We start from the raw sequence: 17,938 nt of genomic DNA, 5'->3' as shown, positions 1-17,938 counted from the left end.
AGGGGAGCTACAGAACAGAAGCCAATTATTTGCATGAACATCATCACGAGAGCCATTTCTTTGTTTGGCTCATGCCGTGACTGTTGTAACATTGTCCGAGAAGTTGGGTTTTGCACAGGTGCTAAAACTGTCTGCAGAAGTCATGGTGTGGAGATTTTTTAGTTTATTTCACTACAGCAAAAATTATAATTTAATCGAGCATTAAAAAACATCAGCAGGGGTCTATCCTTGGTCCACTGTTGTTGACATTATAAATAAATAATATAATTATTCCTAATCAATACATCAGTGTTGCTGATGATACAGTTTTATACGCCCCGGGGTTCAGCCCAGCACAGGTCCTGACTTGTCTTCAGTCTGCCTTTGGTGCCTTCCATTTATCACTCCTTAATCATAGGCTGGTTTTAAATGTTGAAAAGATCAAGTGCATGGTTTTCTCCACCTCCACCTGCGCCTCTGACCATCCTGCCATTAAAACTTTACATGGCACACACGTTACTCTTGCTGAGTCACACAAATACTCAGAAATTTGGCTTGACAATAGGCCGTCATTCAAGACTCGTATTGAAGAGGTGATTCAAAAATTCAAGATCAAACTCGGCTTCTTGTATAGAATTAAAGGATGTCTGTCCTCTTCCTACTGTCCTCTTCCTACTGCTTTGTGTTCTTGTGAATATTTAAGTGACAAGAAGGCATGTATCGAGTGGGACCGAATATTAGGTTTTGCCTCTTTGCTCCTATAGTACCTCGTCTCTCAGTTTCCACATGTCAATTCTTCCGCCGTTTGAAGCCTCTAATCTTCAGAGATCTCTAGAACAGCAGAGCCCAGCATGTGCAGAAGCAGAAAGCACGGATGACTCAAGATGTTACATAACAGCTGGAATGATTAAAGCAATGATTTTAGCAATTCTAGTGCCCGCAGCTGTTTTTTCTTTGGAACAATAGAGCGCAGGTGTCACTGAGGTTTGATTTTGATCATAGCCTACGCACCCAGCTAATACCATAGTGGAAAGAAATGCTATGACTAAAACCACATTCCAGACTTATTTTCACCAAGTCTTTATTGTTTGAGAAAATGTTGTTTTATTCTTGTTTGAGTCTCGAACACTGTGTGTACAGGTGGTGTCCTACAGCCCATGAGGTGGATGGTGGGTAAATTGCGCAGTATTCAGTGGGGGGTCTTCCATCTTAACATGACACTTAAACACCTCAATACACAGAGGCATGAGACATAAAGGTGTCAAATGATAGACTAAAGGGGGGAGGGAGGCCAGATCAAATGTGGCGTTTCAGGTTTGAGGGCAGTTGTGGCAGCGGGTTCTGCAAATGGAGCACGGTCTCTCCACTTCCCTGGGTGGATTACAGGAGCTAAATAAATCCGTTGTAACTCCAGGGTGGAGGGCCTTTGTTCCATTCATCAGCACTTTGCATTAGTCACCACACTTCAAGGCTGATGTATATATCGTTTTACTGCAAAAGGTGCTTTTTGCAGACCTATTAAAGGGGCTGGAGGTAATTGGGTGGGTCCTTTTCAGCTTTGGTCTGTCATTATTTGAGGAGTGTGTGTGGCAAGTAATCACGGCAGTGAGCTGTGACCGGAAGGCCGCCAGTTTGAAGTCCTGGTCTCTCTGGGAAAATCTAAGGTTGGGCAACAAGATACACTGTGGTTTCCGTAAATGTTCACCTTCGAGGTGTCTTAGAGTAAAGCTTCGACCATGTGGTTGACCAGAGTGACCATGTGCACATCACTGGCTCAGTGTGAGGCAGCTGCAGAATGCATCGTCTCCTCCTCCTTCATTCAATTTTCAAGCAAAACCTGTTGATTTTATTGTATTTTTTTAGAGACGCATAAAAGATACTTCATAAAAGGGAAAATTTCCTGTTAGGATTTGTCCTTGACATTATTTGCATTTCCCAAATATAAGGAAGACATAAGATCATTTGCATAAAATCCAACATTAACAGGAGCCAAAAGGCATGTTCGAAAATTGCCTGGTTGCAGGTAAATGTTCTGTAAAGTGGTGAGGATTCTCAGCGTGGCAACGCTCACATCCTGACTCACAACCTAAAAAAGGCTCTAACAGTAAACATGTGGGTGTTTGTAGACAGCTGGCAGAGAGGTGTGAGAACTGCAGCTGGTATTAAGATGTCTAGCCCTCAGTGTTGCCACATTTTAATAATCCGTACTAACCCATGCTGGGCTGTCAGCATGAGTAAGACCGAGTTTATAATCGACTTCTTAGATTAACAAAAGCTGAAAAAAAAATGTACCACAATTATCTGTTTGCTTCTTTGCCTTTGATTACTACAGAACAACAGTGAGTCATCCGATACTCATTTCATTAAAAGCTGTTGCTGAACCTGTTTAAACACATTATGTCTTGTAGGTTTTTCCTCAGTAAAAAGCCCAGGCACACAGAGCATTGTGCTTCTCCTGTCTTTTGTAGAATAAACTGTGGAGCTTGGGTTTTTGCATGAGCAGAGATGCAGCCACTGTGACAGAGAAAGTCACAGAAACTCAACGTCCGTGTCACAAGACACCACAAACTTTTTGACTAGTGATCAGAGGTCTTCCCAGGTCCATTTAGTTCCTAGTGTCCACAACTGGACATGGGTCTGGATGTGTTTTGCTTATGTTAAGTCCCATCGCTGTGGGTCTCAGGTTTGTGTGACAGTATGTCTAATACCTAACTAGATTTATCAATAGGGTCTGGTCACATGTAGTGTTATAAATGATGGTATGAATGATATGTATTGCTCTTCTCTTGGACCCTGCTGCTCGATAATTGGTGGCACATCAGGCTGTTGCCAATATTTGTGTTCCCCCTCTGTTTTGGGTTTGTTCCGGTTGAGCACATTCTTAATTGGGCTCTTGAGTTTGTTTGGCTCAGACCTCACTGTCCTTGGTTCCCTTTTTTGGGAGGATTGGGTTTCTTCTTTGTTTTTGCTGGAACTTTTATTTACTGTATGCACATCAGCCTCAGGTAGATTTCCCTCAAGTCTGTTTCTCTATGTTGTGTTTCTCTTATTTTGTCCACGAGTGGTTTATTTTAGCGTCTGTCCTCCGAAGTCATTGAGCCAATGTCAAGGTTTGCGTTGTCCTAATATTTGCTCTCCGTGTTGTTTGACCTTTTGCAGAGGTCAGCGCACATCACAGAGGGGTCAGGCAGATCAAGCTGAGGAGCAGACGTTTGCGTCACATTCCTCATGTGGCCTTCATCACAGAGACGATGTGTGCCTGTCTGCAGGGAGAAAAAAATAAAAGCCTCAAAGTACAACTCGGTTTGTGCCTCGGGGGGGAACTGGGCAATCATTTTGAGTTTGAGTATTTGAATATATCCGAGTGTTGGGCATTGTGACCGCAGCTGACCAAATTAAATCCAGTTGTCTTTGTGAAGTCGTCTGCTCGGAAGAGAGGCCTGCAGTGAGTCTGTCCGCCAGTTTGTGTTTAATGTAAAACATGTCTCTGTATTTCCACGTCATCTCAACAAGGTCTAGACTTGAACAAACCATAGACTTAAAGCTGGATGAAAGATGTTAAACATAAATCCGATCTGACAGACAAAAGCGTACACAGGTTTGAGAATTTTAACAACTATTTATTGTCTTGAAGTATGTAACAAAATAATCGCTATGAATAAAAACAGCATTTTTTGCTTTGTACAACTAAGAAAATGTTTACAGACAAGCAAAACTAATTGTACAAAAATAATGGTAACAATGATACACAATAACCAAAAAAAAAAAGGTAAAAACAATAAAGAACAGAACATCCTCACGTCAGTGTGCAAACCGTTTATACAGATGGACATGTGCCATTTTGCAAGGCAACAAATCCTGATAAATTATTTAAATAGCATTTATCTACACACACACAGACACACACGCACACATACAGATCAACCTCTCACAATCAGCTAAGGCAAACCGGAACAATAATTTATCTGCTAAGAACAGCACTGGACATAATATGATAAAGCAAAATTTAAAAAAAAGAAACCTCCCATTTTAACCATCGTTTTCACCGGGGTAGATCATGGGACTGGGAGCTGGGTCGTGTTTTTAGATATGAAATGTCATACTATTTACAGCTCATGCTACAGTAGCACTAAGATGTTGATCATTTCAAAGGAATATGGTTGTGTTTTTGTTTGATCAAATTATACAACAGCAATGAGGTAATGTTTGTACATCAAAGATTTCCTTTGTTTTTCATCTCTCTCTGAAGAAAAGGCACAAGTCACATACGCTTCATGCTAAACAGCCCTATCCGAAGAATACCTAATTCACTTTGTACAGTGGGAGATGATACACACTGACGGGCACGCATCCTGCACCTGACATCTGATGTTACCTGATTTTCAGTCAGTTTTCGTTGGATGGAGTTTTTACTTTTTCAAAGTATCCAAATTTCCTTTGCTGCCTACATTGTAGGCAAGAGTCAATAAATTACATGTATTTACATAATTTCAGTTTGAAATCCTCAAAAGCTGAGGCTGATAAATCTCTTCAGTGACTAGGGTTTTGGTGTGAGATGGGGAGTGTTTTGGAGGAAATACTGGCTTTGAGATCACTGGCTCTAGCAAAACTTGTTTTTTTTTTTTCTCGCTGTTTTGATATGGGAAGATCGTGGCTTCCGTCTCACCCTGAGAGCTGCTTATTTAACCAAACAAAGTCAGCAAAGCCTGTGATATTGTATGTTTAAAAGACATTAACATAAATTTAATTTTGTACTTTCTCCACAGTTCCTCTCTACAGAGCGTCTTAGGTAGATGGGTAAAAGCACTTTCTTGCTCCATTCATGACCAGTCTTCCACATACAGTACATGCATGGACGCAAACATCCACATCATCATCTTCCCCTTATTTCTAACTCTCTCCACTCCCAAAAGTTTTCTTAAGTTGCAAGTCCTTAACAACAATGGTTTAAAAAAAAAAAAAATAGTTGTCTTCATCCTTTGAGTCCTCAAAAGTTGTATCATTCAGAATCTACTGTACATCCTGGCAGATCTGGTAAAGCAAAGGGAATATTTCATCAGTTTCTTTCTTTAGGATGTCCATCCAGAAGGTAAGGCAGAAAGGCACACGGGTTGGAGAAGTGAGATAGAAAGACAGAGAGAGATGTAAAGGCTTGGAAGTGCATAGTTGTCTATGGGGAGCCGCTCCCGCACAGAGATGAATGAGGTCTTTCAGAGAGCGAGAAAGCAGGCAGAGCTGGGATAGAAAGGTGTTGCTGTCCTACTGGCAAAGCTAGAGGGCTTGTTTTCTTTTTCTTCCCTAGTTCTCCCTGCTCTCGCAGATGCTAAGGGTGGAGGAGAAGGGGCTCTCTGATCCTCAACTGGCAGTCAGCCGGTTGGTGCTCCACCCGAACCAGCTTCAAGTTACCCTGAGGCTGACCACATGCCCTTTGCCCCCTTCCGAGTGTGCGTGCCGCAGAAGAAAGAGTCGCGGAGATAAATCGGTCCCTGGACTTTGCATCAGAATACATAAAGTTCATACTTTATACAAAAAAAGGTGCATTCCTCAGAGCTTCCTGCGCCACACATTTATGCATCTGTTAAAAGAAAGAGACACAGTGTGAGAAGCTGAATGTGGCCACGTCTGGGACATCGATTTTAAGAGCAGGAATCCAAAAGCTTGTTGGGAAGCTGCAATCACATATTACTTGATTTTACATAATTCCTTACCTCTGCATTCATACTTGAGGTCTGAGAAGTATACCATCTCTTGTGAGAAGACAAAAAGACCTAGCCTGCCGCCTGCATATGTCTTGTCATAGATGCTACCGGAGTCTGCCATGATCTTTTTGCCCTCGTACATCACAACTCTGTGGAAATAAAGGAAGAATTAAAGTCGGGATTTTGATGTCAAACCCATGCAAAGAGTTAACCCCTCTGCCAATGTAATGTTCCCACCTAATATGTCCTGTTCTTGGCCTGTGGATCAGATGCCATCTGTAGGCAGTGAAGTCTTTCCATCCAACATTCTTAGGGTCATGCCAGAGAGTGCGGACCTAAAGCATGGGGAAATAAAAAGCCATTGGTTAATCTCCCTAACAACATACAAAAATCATCCACTGGTAGACAGAATCTCCAAATGTCTTACCTGTCCGGGGGTGTTCCCAGTGTGCCAGAGGGCGTTTCTGAGGTGCTCTCCTGGGCCAGTGGTGGAGTTAACCACTTTAATGGACAGGCCGGAGTACCCCTGGGCCTTGGTGGGTTTGTTCGACCAATAGGTCTGCGTAATCTGCTTCCACATCACCACATAGAACCTGGAACTGGACTGGTACCCAAACACAAAGCCGGCGTAATCATCGTCCCTCTCTGTGTTGATGAAGAAGGTCCCACTGAAGTCCACTGCATTGAACTCGTGGTACCCTGATGAAGGAGAAAAATCTGGGTCTGAAGGGTCTGTGCTCAAAAGACTGTATTCTTAATTCTGTAAAAGAAATCACAGGATCAGAATGATGTGCAAAGCTGATTACTCACCAACAGCAATGCCTGGGTCACAGTTGACAGTCTGAACCAGCTCTTTGCCCTGATGGCGGACAACCCAGTTAGGATCAATCTGAGAGGTGCCTTTGGGGTCCAGAGGAACCATCTGGAACTGACGGAAGTCTGTCTCGCTAATGCCAAAGTTCTCGGGGCACACATCATAGATGTCAGGCACATTGTCTTGGTCAAAGTCATCTTTGCAAGCATCTCCACGGCCATCACCTGAAAAATATACATTACATATTCAGTAATAATTATACCCATGTTGTTTCAAAGACCTCGAGACATGCCGTGAGCTTGCTGGTTTAGGACAAGCTGTGTCCTTTAGGGTTGAAACTTGGCCTGTTTTCCTCACCATCAGAGTCCAGTTGGTCAGGATTGAAGGCCAGTCTGCAGTTGTCCTTTTCATCAGGGATGCCATCATTGTCGTCATCGTGGTCACAGGCGTCTCCTTTGCCGTCCTTGTCATGGTCAGCCTGGTTGGCATTGGGGATGTACGGGCAGTTGTCCAGATTGTTCTGATGTCCATCCTCATCGATGTCCTGGTTGCTGTCGCACTTGTCTCCCACACGGTCATCATCTGAATCCACCTGCAGTGGTACAATGTTTTAGTGTTAGAGTTATGACTTAATATATGGCTTAAGGGGACAGTGAAGTATTACCACACTAACATAGGTGATTACATTCCACTGCTTTTATTTCCTTTCACCACAGTGTTTCCTGCTGCCCTTGTTCTTTCATGTCTCCTCCCCTGCTTTCATTAAGGACTTTCCTCAGGCTCCAATCTCTCTCTGCCTCTGTAAAGCTGCCAAGCTCAATTTGTCCAAGATCTGTCGGCAGTTTTCATCTCCTGACAATCAAACGTCGCTCTACAGGAACCCGTTACTCCTCCTGCTCCAATTTGCTTGTTGAGCGCCACCAGCGTCCGCAGTGAAAGGCTAAGTCATGCTAGCCCCACTTAGCAGGACTAGGCGCACCTTGTGGCACTAACAAAGAATAGGGGCAAGTGAATGGAAGGAGATGGAGTGAGGGAGGAGGGAAGGGTGGAGAGTATTTGGGTAACTGTAGAATCAAAACTTCTGCTGTTGAAGATCCCAGTAAGGAGGACTTTTTTGTGCTAATTTTGCGCTCTGTGTAAAAGCAAACAACATTGCTGTGCCTGTGTCCGGACATGTCTCTTTTGGCCTTCAATTGCAATGTGCAATTCTCCCTTTTAAGAAACCACATCAGTGTAGACTTGGATGCTCCCCACCTTCCCCCGTCCCTCTTCTGAGTCCTGTTGTTCAACGCATTCCTATTTCTCAGTGTAGCATGGCACAGGTGGACTGAGTAGGCCCGTGGTGCACCAGCAGGGCAGGGACACAGCCCAGGGCAGGGCCCATTCCTCAGTAATATCCAGCCTAGGGCCTCTTCCCTCACATTAGCCAACTAACATCAATGGGCCATTGAAAAGACCCCTCTAGCCCCCCACCACGCCTTATTGAACTGATGTGCCCTTCAGCTGCACACAGGATTTACTCCTCCTTTACATGGCGTGATAAAGCTTAGACAGCTACACAGGGCTAATCACTGAGGCTCTCTCTCATTTGAAAGAGAGATATATGCTGAGCTATAGAGAAAGGCAGGGAGATGAATGTGGATTATTGTTGGTGGGTGAGGTGGAAGGAAATGGGGAAGGGCAGTGGGTGGGTGTGTGTGTGTGTCCACACACCTGATCAGGATTATGTTCCAGAGGGCAGTTATCGCACATGTCTCCCACTCCGTCCAGATCTGTGTCTCTCTGGTCAACATTGTACACGTAGGGACAGTTGTCCTTCTCGTTTAGTATACCTGGGGAATGAATGGTAAGATGTGATCAGAAAAAAAGCAGTGCAGAATTTCAAAGTACATTTCAATGTAGATGTCGCACAGATTGCTTTTATCAAAGTTTCCAATCCTCACCATCTCCATCGATGTCCACAGCACAGGCATCTCCCTCTCCATTGTTGTCTGTGTCTGTCTGGTCTGGGTTACTGTTGTAGGGGCAGTTGTCACAGCGGTCACCCACATCATCACGGTCATAATCATACTGCCTGGGGTTGTAGACGAATGGACAGTTGTCCTGTTTCCAAAAGCGAGGGACAGAAAGCAGAGGAGAAAGTTGTCATTTGCAGTCATAGTGTGAGTGGATCTGTTTCCAGAGAGGGGGTGATGCAGAATGAAAAGCTGCTTTATTTTTAGGCTCTGTTCTAAATCTAACGTTGGGATTAGAAAACACACCGAGCAGCTCCTTCAGAGCTGAACCTTGGTGTTGGAATTTGAGGCTTCGGCTCAGGCAGGGGAGAAACATTTTCTTTTCTGCCGAGCCTCCCCTCCCCTTCTCCCCTTTCCACCTGCTTTCTTATTAGATACAATGAATGATGAATGCCAGAGAACACACACACACACACACTCCCTTGTGCACTGTTACGGCCACAGCTGGAGAGGTTTCACTTACCCTGTCATCAGGAATGCCATCATTGTCATCATCATTGTCACAAGCATCTCCAATGCCGTCTTTATCGTAATCTTCCTGCCCGGAGTTAGGGAGGTTGGGGCAGTTGTCCTGAATAACACACAACATGGTCAGACGCTCAGAGACTATAATAAACATACAGGTAATTTAACTGTGGAAAAACAGTGGTTTCTTAAGTGACTTTGATTCACTGAGTTTCGTTCTAGCTGCTTAGCCACTGCCTACCTTTTTGCAGTGGTAGGTGGCGTTCTCCACACAGACCAGGTCAGCGTTGGGCCAGCCATCCAGATCTGTGTCCTCTCCGCAGATGTGGCCGTTGCCTGCATAACCGGGCCTGCACTCACAGCGGTACATGGGGTCAGCGAAGTGTCCAAGGTAGTTGCAGCGGGCGTTTTTGTTGCAGTCGTGGCTTCCATCGAGGCACGGGTTACGCGGTGTGCACACCTGGAGGAGTGATACATAGTTTGAGTGATCAACGATCAGACTGGTAGTTCATGGTCCAAATATATGGCATTCTGTTCTCACAGAGGTAGACATTCATCACTATAAATGAGCCAGGTCCTACCCTGGGGATGCAAGCGTACTTGTACCTTACACAACTATTCCTGTTATCGGTATTTATTTATCGTGCATCTCATCAACTTAAATGTCTACCTGTCAGAGCTCAAGACTGTACTTGCCTGTTTATTAGCAACGGCCTGCTCCACACCTCTGCCAAAGGGCTGGGGTCCTGAGAAGCGAGGAGGGCAGGGCAGACAGTTGTAGCCAGGTTCTGTGTTCTCACAGCGGTGCACACCATTAAACTCAAAGCAAGCGTCTGGAACCTCCTTGCACTGTTTTTAGGAGAAAAAGAACAACATTTGTGATCATTAAGCCAAAGACTTGATAGATGTTGTAACAGGCATCAAACCATGTGTGTAGTTGGCAAAATCATCGCACAAGGGCTGAGGATTTTTATTTTATTTTTTATTTACCTCATTGATGTCTTTACACTTGATGCCATTGCCAGTGTAGCCAGCTGGACACTTTCCACACTTCCATGAACCATCAGGGAAACTGGTGCACTTGGCTCCAGCAAAGCAGGGGTTGGACAGGCACCCATCTGTAAAAAAAAAACAAAAAACGTTGGCTCATTATCAAGACATCATCTGTAAGGTATCCTTCAGCTGAAACCTTTTTGTTTTAAATCAGGTAAAGCCCATTCCAGTTATGACCTCACTGTGAAGGGAGATCTAAGGATATGGAAATATAACAAAAAAAATATATAAAAAGATATCAATAATGTAAATTAATACACAGTGGAAACTGCAGGATAAAATAATACACACACGGAACATGTAGAAGCTGTGTGATTAAAATGCCTCACCGATGGGGCAAGCGTCCTTGTTACACATCTGCATGTCTTTGGCTTCACCGAGACACTCTTTGCCACCATATTTTGGTGCAGGGTCATTGCACAGGCGTTTACGAGTCTGGACACCACCTCCGCAGGTGAGAGTGCAGGCATCCCACGGTGACCAGGGTCCCCAGTTTCCGTTGACTGAGAAAGACAAGGAGAAAACATGATTCATTTCTATATAACGCATAAATGCAACCAGGCCGGGAACATCAGGCTGTGGGACTTACTGGGGCATGAAGGCATCTGACACTTCTCAGTTTGTCTGCCCTCTCCCTCGCATGGCTTGCCTCCGAGCTGGGGGGTGGGGGAGTTGCAGAGGCGGATATGGGTGATGACACCAGAACCACAGGTGACGGAGCAGGAAGACCAGGGTGACCAGTGGCTCCAGCCGCCGTCCTGCTTGACTGAAGTCAGCAAAGAAAGGTCAGAGATCAGCTGTCAGGAAACAAATCGCTGGACCACTGTGGCACTAAGCTGGTCGCTTAGCAGGACACATATTTGTGTCTGGTTGATGGGTGAAAGTGTGTGTTGTGTTAACTCACAGCGTTTGTCACACTCCTGGAGGTAGCAGTCGCGGGTCTGCACAGAGGTGCCCTCACAGTTGTTATTGATACGGTCGCAGGAACGCCCGCGCTGCTGGATGCCCCGCCCACATGACACGGAACAATGGGTCCATTCAGACCACGGCGACCAGCCGTCCTCTGCATAGTCACTCGCTGAGCAGGAGGGAGAGAGTATGGGAGAGAGGGGAAAAGGGAGACAATAAAAGAGCTATTCCAGTGAGGCAGCACCCCCTCACATACAACCCCCCCCCCCCCCCCCCCCGCCTAAATGAGGAGGGAGAGCTCTTAAAGCAGAGGACTAATGGTGAGGATTTAACTGGGCCTGAGACAGAGAGAAGGCCTTCTGTTGAGAGAGAGCGCAGAGGCTAACACGCTGAGCGAAGCCGGGGAAATAGAAAGGGCCACTGTCCTCGGGATACAGAGGGATGCCCCATTGACTTGTGTTTTCCTAAAGAGGAAACAGATTTTGCAAACATGGCGCTGGGTGTGTAGTGACTTCAACAAGTGGCTGAGGTCAGGATGAATGCGGCTCCCCCTGTTTATTTAGGTTTTAGGGAGGCACTGCAGCCAAGCCTGCATAGGTATGACAACCATGTCACTCCTCCTCATGTAGAAGATGGGCTCCACTGAACAGCCAACCAATTTTCCATCCCGCTTTAACCAATTTGGCAAATTATAGCCATTTCAACTTGAAGGTTCAAAGATGTTTTGGAGCACAAAGTGCCTGTGTTCCAAACACATAAGCACTCTTTCATTTACTCGGATGTTATTGCAGTTAAATCATTTCTAAAATTAACATGTTTTCTCTTGAATAGAAACCTTTACATCTGGGGAAATATTTGTGGCTTTTTGTTTTACATCGCAAATAACTCAGTAACGGCTCTCTCAGTGAATGGGGCTGTGTGTCTGTTAGCTGAAACATATACATTCTGTCTAATGGGAGACATTTATGCTGATGCTTACCGTGCAGGCTGCAATTACAGTGTGCTTTCTTATAGCTATGCAGAGTCTAACAACATGACTTGGGCTTTAAAAAGCGTAAATGCTCACGTGTTCCACAGCGGGGGCAGCACTCTCCATCGGGAACAGTAGCGTTAGCACAGGGGATCAGGGGGCAGGAGATCTTGCGGCACACAGTAGCAGAGTTCTGCACAAACACGGGGATAAAATTTATGGTTAAACATAAGCTCATATATATGGATATCACCCAAATGTTGCTGCAGTTTTCTTCTAAATTATGCCCAGGTGCTGGGTTAAATCCCCCTTTCCAACTGGAACCGAAAGCAGTGTTACTAATGTGGAGTTGATTGTTGTGCAGACCTATTTAAATTGGTGCGTGTTGCCCGGTAATTTTTTATCCAAGTCTTAGTCCATGTCCGTGCAACCAGCTCATTAAATTCTCTGCTCAACATCTGAGCTTGCACAGACTTACCATGCCAGAACTATGGCTGAGAACGGAGACCCCTGCAGACAGCCACCTGCCCACTGGGTCAGGGGAGGGTGGGAATGAGGCCAAAGCTCTAATAACGGAAATCAGTTCTTCTGTGGAGCCGACCTGGGCACTGAGCCCCAAAACAAGTAAAGACAGCCTGCCAGCACAACCTGTGTGGGTGCAGTGAATGACTCCTGGATAACAACTGCCTCTAACTATGCATGCTAATGTTCTCGCTCCTGGATCTGATCACTGACAGGGAAGGAAGGGAAATAGGGACAGCCAGTGTGTCAGCAGAAGAGGAAATCAGGAAGTAAAGTTCATCACTCAAATACATGGATCTTCAAGGCCAAGTATTTAGCACCTGAACCCATCGGTCCTTTCCACATGTCAGAGCCCAAGGTCTTGTTCTTAATTATGGGCAATGCATCATTTGAAGTCTGGTCAAGTCCCTCTAGGCCACACTCGAGATGAACCTCTGACAGCAGACCTCTCATTACCACAGGACAGGCTGTGGGTAAAGGCTGCCGGCCTCCTGCCAGACCCTCACACTACTCATTACTGACCAGGTCAGATGAGTGGTGTTAAGTGTGTGTGCTTCAGTGTGGGTTGTCTTCATATACGTGAATGTGTGCGTGTACAGACGAGTCAGGGCATAAGAGTGCATCCCCCCACACGTGTGTTTAAGTACTTAAGGCACGATATGCACAAGCTGACGAGGACACACTCGTAGAGATCTCACCTGACAAGTGCACTCGGTGCAGTCATCGACCGTCCACTCAGCTTTGTTCTTATGCACGATGCCGTTGTGGATGCAGGCGCCACTGTGGATGCCAATGCGGTTTTTAATCAGCTTGTTCTCATCCGTCTGGGAGGAGGTGATGTAGAACAAACAGACAGGAACAAACAAACACAGATGTTGTTTATTGTTTATGAGTCGTTCCCTGGGCAAATACCACTCTACCTGAAGTCCATATTAAAAAGTAGATATCAGTAAAAAGAGCAGGAGTTTTGTGTGTTTATGCCCCAAAAAGTTTGATGTTAATCCAAACAAGCACAACATCCTATCATGTACATAGTAAATAAATTAAAGTTAGACTTTGCATAGGTTTGGAGTAGCTTTGAACTGAAGGCATAATGTTTCAAGGCGGCCTTGTTTTTTCCAGGCAGGCTTTAACAAACATATATAACATACAGTGTATCTTTGATATATCTCTCGTTATTTTGCTGGGCAACTGTCCGCAGGTGGCAATAGTAACCTAGAGACCACACACACAACTTAAACACACACAGAGAGACAGACAGACAGACAGACAGGCAGACTGTCTGGTGGGTTTCCTTCTCACCAGCTGTCGGAGTTCATTGGACAGCTCCTTGACCACCACACCGAGGCCCTTCAGCTCCTTGAACATGCTGATCAGGTCCTCACAGGAGAAGCCACAGACCATCTGCAGGTCTTCACAGGGAGAAAAGAGAGGGCATGTTAGCACAGGTGAATACTGTCATTCTCATTCTATTCTATTCTAGTCCTGTCAGTCTCTACTCTAAGGACTAATCAACAGATGTGAGCCAGTGTAATGGGGTATGATGGGAAGCCCACATGTCAGAGTCACATGCAGCAGTGTTTACCTTTAGTCTTATGTCCAGTGTACTCTGTTCTGATGGCAGAGGAGCCATTGAGGTTCTCCAGGATCATGGTTTCAGACGTCACGGCTGTAAGAGAAGTGGTTCCATAAATCAAATCACAAATCTGCACACTCATCTTTATGGTTGATTTATTAATAAGGATGGGTATTTGGACTTGATGTTACACATCCCACACCACCATAAATTATCAAGAAAACTTATTAGTTAATAGTGTGCACCCCAGTGAACACACTGCGAGACCGCAGCACCCTGAGATATTTGTACACTGGCATTCCTCCGTGACAAGTGGTAAACAGCTCCCCAGGGAGTGTTTTATGTAGAAATGAGCAGGCGAATTAAGTATATACACATTTCTTTGATAAGACTTGCTAAGACTTGGCAGCACATGAAGCAGATGAGTGATGAGTAAACACTTCAAGACATCTTGGTCGTAATTACTCACAGCTTTGGCATCCTTTGTTGCGGAGGATGGCATCCAGTGTTGTTCCAAACACAAACCGCACGTTTTGTAGGACCCCCTGCAAGGCATCGATGTTCACGTTTAAGCTACGACCCGGTGCAATATTAAATAAAACATCTAATCATTGCAACTTATCGAAAGCATTAGATCAATCATTATATGAGCGCTTTTACACATTTGGATATATTTATGCATTTGCGTTTTTAGCAAAACTTTTAAAGATCAGTGAGTGAATTGCTTAAGTGAAATCAAGTCTCCGGTCCGCAGCGTCTCGTTCTCTCACCATGAACCTGTCTTTCACTGCTCCCTTGCCAATCCTGAGCTGCGCGCTGGCCGGCGTCTCCTGCGTCAGGATGCTCTGGATGGGCGCATCCAGCTCCGCGGTGTTCACCTCCTCGCATCCCGCGTACAGCTGAGCTTGGTCCTCCTGCACGAACAGGGTGATATTCTTCCAGTGACCCGTAGCCAGATCCACGTCTTCGATGGAAACCACCTGCTGCTTGTTCTCGGTGGAGAAAACTATGTCCAAGGTGTTCGCCTTGCCGTTGGAGACGATCTCAAAAACGGGTCCGGAGCCGTCCTTCTTCTCCACGGTCAGGAGGCTTCCCCTGGTCCGTTTGAACTGCTTGAAGTTGAGCAGCAGGAGGAAGCCCCTCTCGGTGTGGATGGAATCGATCAGGTCCCTGAAGACGCTCTCGGGGACCGGGGGGATCAGGTCCGGATTGAGGATCTTGTAGGCGGGGCTGTACGGGTCGTCTCCTTTCACCAGGGTGACCCCCTGGTTCTTCTTGGGGACAAGAACCTCAAACAAGTCATACACGCTATTGTCGTCTCGGCTCTCTGCGGGTGAATAACAATAAGCAGTCAGCCTTTGTCTGGCAGTGCACTGGTTGTCTGTTGTTTTCAGTTTCAATGCACATTTTAAAAAACGATAAGTAATTTCACATCTCAAAAGAAAAAAAAAGTTTTACAAGTTCAAGTTGAATCACTGAGTTCAGCATAACTCACCTGCGACTCTCGCACTGTCGCACCTCCAAAGCATCAAGAGCAAAAATATCCCTGTCAGCTTCATGGTGAAACACCAACCTGCTGCCTGTGACAAATAAAAACAAGTTTAACCGTTTAGAACATCAATAATGTCAGTGTCAGACAAAATCAACGTGCAACAGGTTGAAAACATTTAAAAAAATTATATAAGTCAGTCATTTAAGCCACTGCAGCTGCAGAAATGATTGCATTCCTTATAATATCTGTCACTCACCTGCTTGAAGAAAACAGCAAATCAAAAGTAATAAATCCCGGAAAAATGTGTAGAAATCCAACAATAATTCTCAAGAATGAATTTAATTAAAAGGAAAAAAGTTCCACGATGAAAAGGAGAAAGAAATAATAAAATCTTGCGAGTTTGCCACTTCTTCTTCTTGATTGAAAACTTGTCCTCGCTCCTATCGGCCGCTAAAAAAAACTCCCTTTTTTAAGCCGAGGGGGGACAAAGTGCTATTTAAATAGTTTGATGCCATTCCTAAGAAGTGGCCTCGTCCAATCACGGTGAGGGGAGAAAAAGGGACGAGCTTATCCTCTTAGCTCAGAGAGAGAGAGAGAGCGAGAGAGAGGAGAAGAAAAAAAAAAAAAAAGGTTTTCCACTGTGGGACGAGGGACCAGCTTCAGTGTTCTGCACTCAGACTTTTAATGGACCAGTGTTTCCTCTCACTGCGTCCGTCCATCAGTCCTCTGAGGCATTTCCATCTCAGAGCTTCCCACAGCAGAGCGCTCCTGTGATATTTTTTATATTATTTCATTATATGAAATCATTTTAGAGCTCCTATGGTTTCCATAGCTGCAGTGTAACTATAATACACTTACAGTATTCTTAAGGATTATATCCGTGGCCGATAATCAACATCTGCAGCATATTTTAAATACTCGTACTTTTAAAAATCTTATTTCATATGATGCTAAATTCTGCCTTTAACGTTCCTCTAAGAGACATTAGTCTGTATTTACAGTTCATAGTTTTGTTATATGTTTGTCCTCCTTATTGTTTAAAGTATTTAGGGAAAAAGCAGCATTTTATTTTCATGTCAGATATGTGATAGATCTGGACAGCGATAACCTTCAGTAGGATATCATCATCATAGCTCGGTGCAGTTCCATCTCCGACCGCTAGGAGCCGACGGGAGTTCACTGGAGAGGCGCCTGAGGCAGTTGAAGGTGCAGTGGTGCTGCAGCACACCTGAACTGACATTACCGATTTACACCCGTGAAATAACAAAGTCAAATAAAACCCAAACTGGTGGAGATGTGATACGTGTAGTGCCAGTGGGAGAGAGGAGCAAGAAAAATCATTTACACAATTCTGCTCAGGAGTAAAACATGGAGTGGGAATGAGGCACATAAATTGCTGCGATATAAATAAGTAAAATCAACAAAACTCATAAATAAATGCAAATGTGTAGAAAATAAATAATTTTAGGCCCCAGATACTCACAGTCTCAGGCTATGCACTGGTTCATTCAGGGTTAAGAGTGTTTGTCTTTCATGTATTATGTGTGCTCTTTATGCTGGTGCTTCTGATAGGTGTGGTTCAGTTAGTGTCTAATAATGCAGCACGGTGTTCTCTTATTTAGTCCATGTTTCTGTTCACATCCACAATAATATTCTCTTATCTTTTTATTATTGCTCCCTAAGTTTATGAATGATCTCAAAACCTTTGCTATTCTAATTTTATATTCTTATATTTTGTTTTTAGGTGAAGCAGATGAAAAAAAGCTTCTTGGCTAACTCTGGCATGTTTACAGATATGTTTATTAATGTGAACTGTCCATTTTAAACAAACCAATGCATAAATAAGTCTTCAAATTTTATGCGGGATCATCTAAAGTAGACAATCATTAGACTGTTTGTAATGTCTAATAAAATCACCTTGAGTTTATAGGGATCGTTTCCTTGTTATTTACAGCACATGGTGGTGAGATGTATATATTTACTGGCTTATTTACAGTTTTCCTCATTACCGCAGTTCATTGCCTCTGAAGCATTTGGAAACAGGATTTCATATCTAAATCTGTTGATGCATCTTCCAGCTAATGGTAACAAAGCAGGGATTCGCTGGACGTGATTCACTTGTGATTCATTTCTGTCACTTTATTCTCCACTTTTCAGTTAGGCTGCCTCTGGCTCTGCTGCGCTCGTTACGAGTTACACTGATGTCTCATCCCTTCATTCTGTATCTGCCTGTTTTGGAATATTTCTGTTTCTTGATCTGTAGTAAGAAGAAATTTAGAAAAGAGACATATTAAGTTACAGTAAGGAGAGGGCAAGAAGAAAGGGGCAAATGTTACAGCCCCTGTTCCTTCTCCTCTGCAGTGTAAAAACAGGCTGTGTTTTGACTACCTGCTGATGGTAGACAGGTCCACCTGTGACAGATCAGTAATCATACCTTTTGCCGT

General features: G+C 44.4%; 1 protein-coding gene across 1 annotated transcript; it reads right to left on the bottom strand.

Moving 5' to 3' along the window:
• Positions 1–4,521: 4,521 nt before the first annotated feature.
• On the bottom strand, positions 4,522–15,945 carry thbs1b (thrombospondin 1b). Its single transcript, XM_041064193.1, has 23 exons — positions 15,751–15,945; positions 15,498–15,582; positions 14,773–15,329; positions 14,472–14,547; positions 14,012–14,095; positions 13,729–13,838; positions 13,125–13,250; positions 12,001–12,097; positions 10,930–11,103; positions 10,615–10,791; positions 10,355–10,528; positions 9,963–10,090; positions 9,669–9,821; positions 9,214–9,432; positions 8,971–9,078; positions 8,436–8,595; positions 8,206–8,324; positions 6,850–7,084; positions 6,489–6,716; positions 6,106–6,377; positions 5,916–6,013; positions 5,688–5,827; positions 4,522–5,554 (listed from the first exon to the last, which is right to left on the bottom strand). The coding sequence occupies exons 2-23, from the start codon at positions 15,559–15,561 to the stop codon at positions 5,547–5,549; spliced, it is 3,507 nt and encodes a 1,168-aa protein (XP_040920127.1). The 5' UTR covers positions 15,562–15,582; positions 15,751–15,945; the 3' UTR covers positions 4,522–5,546.
• Positions 15,946–17,938: the final 1,993 nt, after the last annotated feature.

Source organism: Toxotes jaculatrix, chromosome 19 (genome assembly GCF_017976425.1).
Source record: "Toxotes jaculatrix isolate fToxJac2 chromosome 19, fToxJac2.pri, whole genome shotgun sequence".
In the NCBI taxonomy this organism is placed as follows: Eukaryota; Metazoa; Chordata; class Actinopteri; family Toxotidae; genus Toxotes; species Toxotes jaculatrix.
Note: the sequence above shows the minus strand (reverse complement) of the source record. Positions and strands in the feature narration are given on the sequence as shown.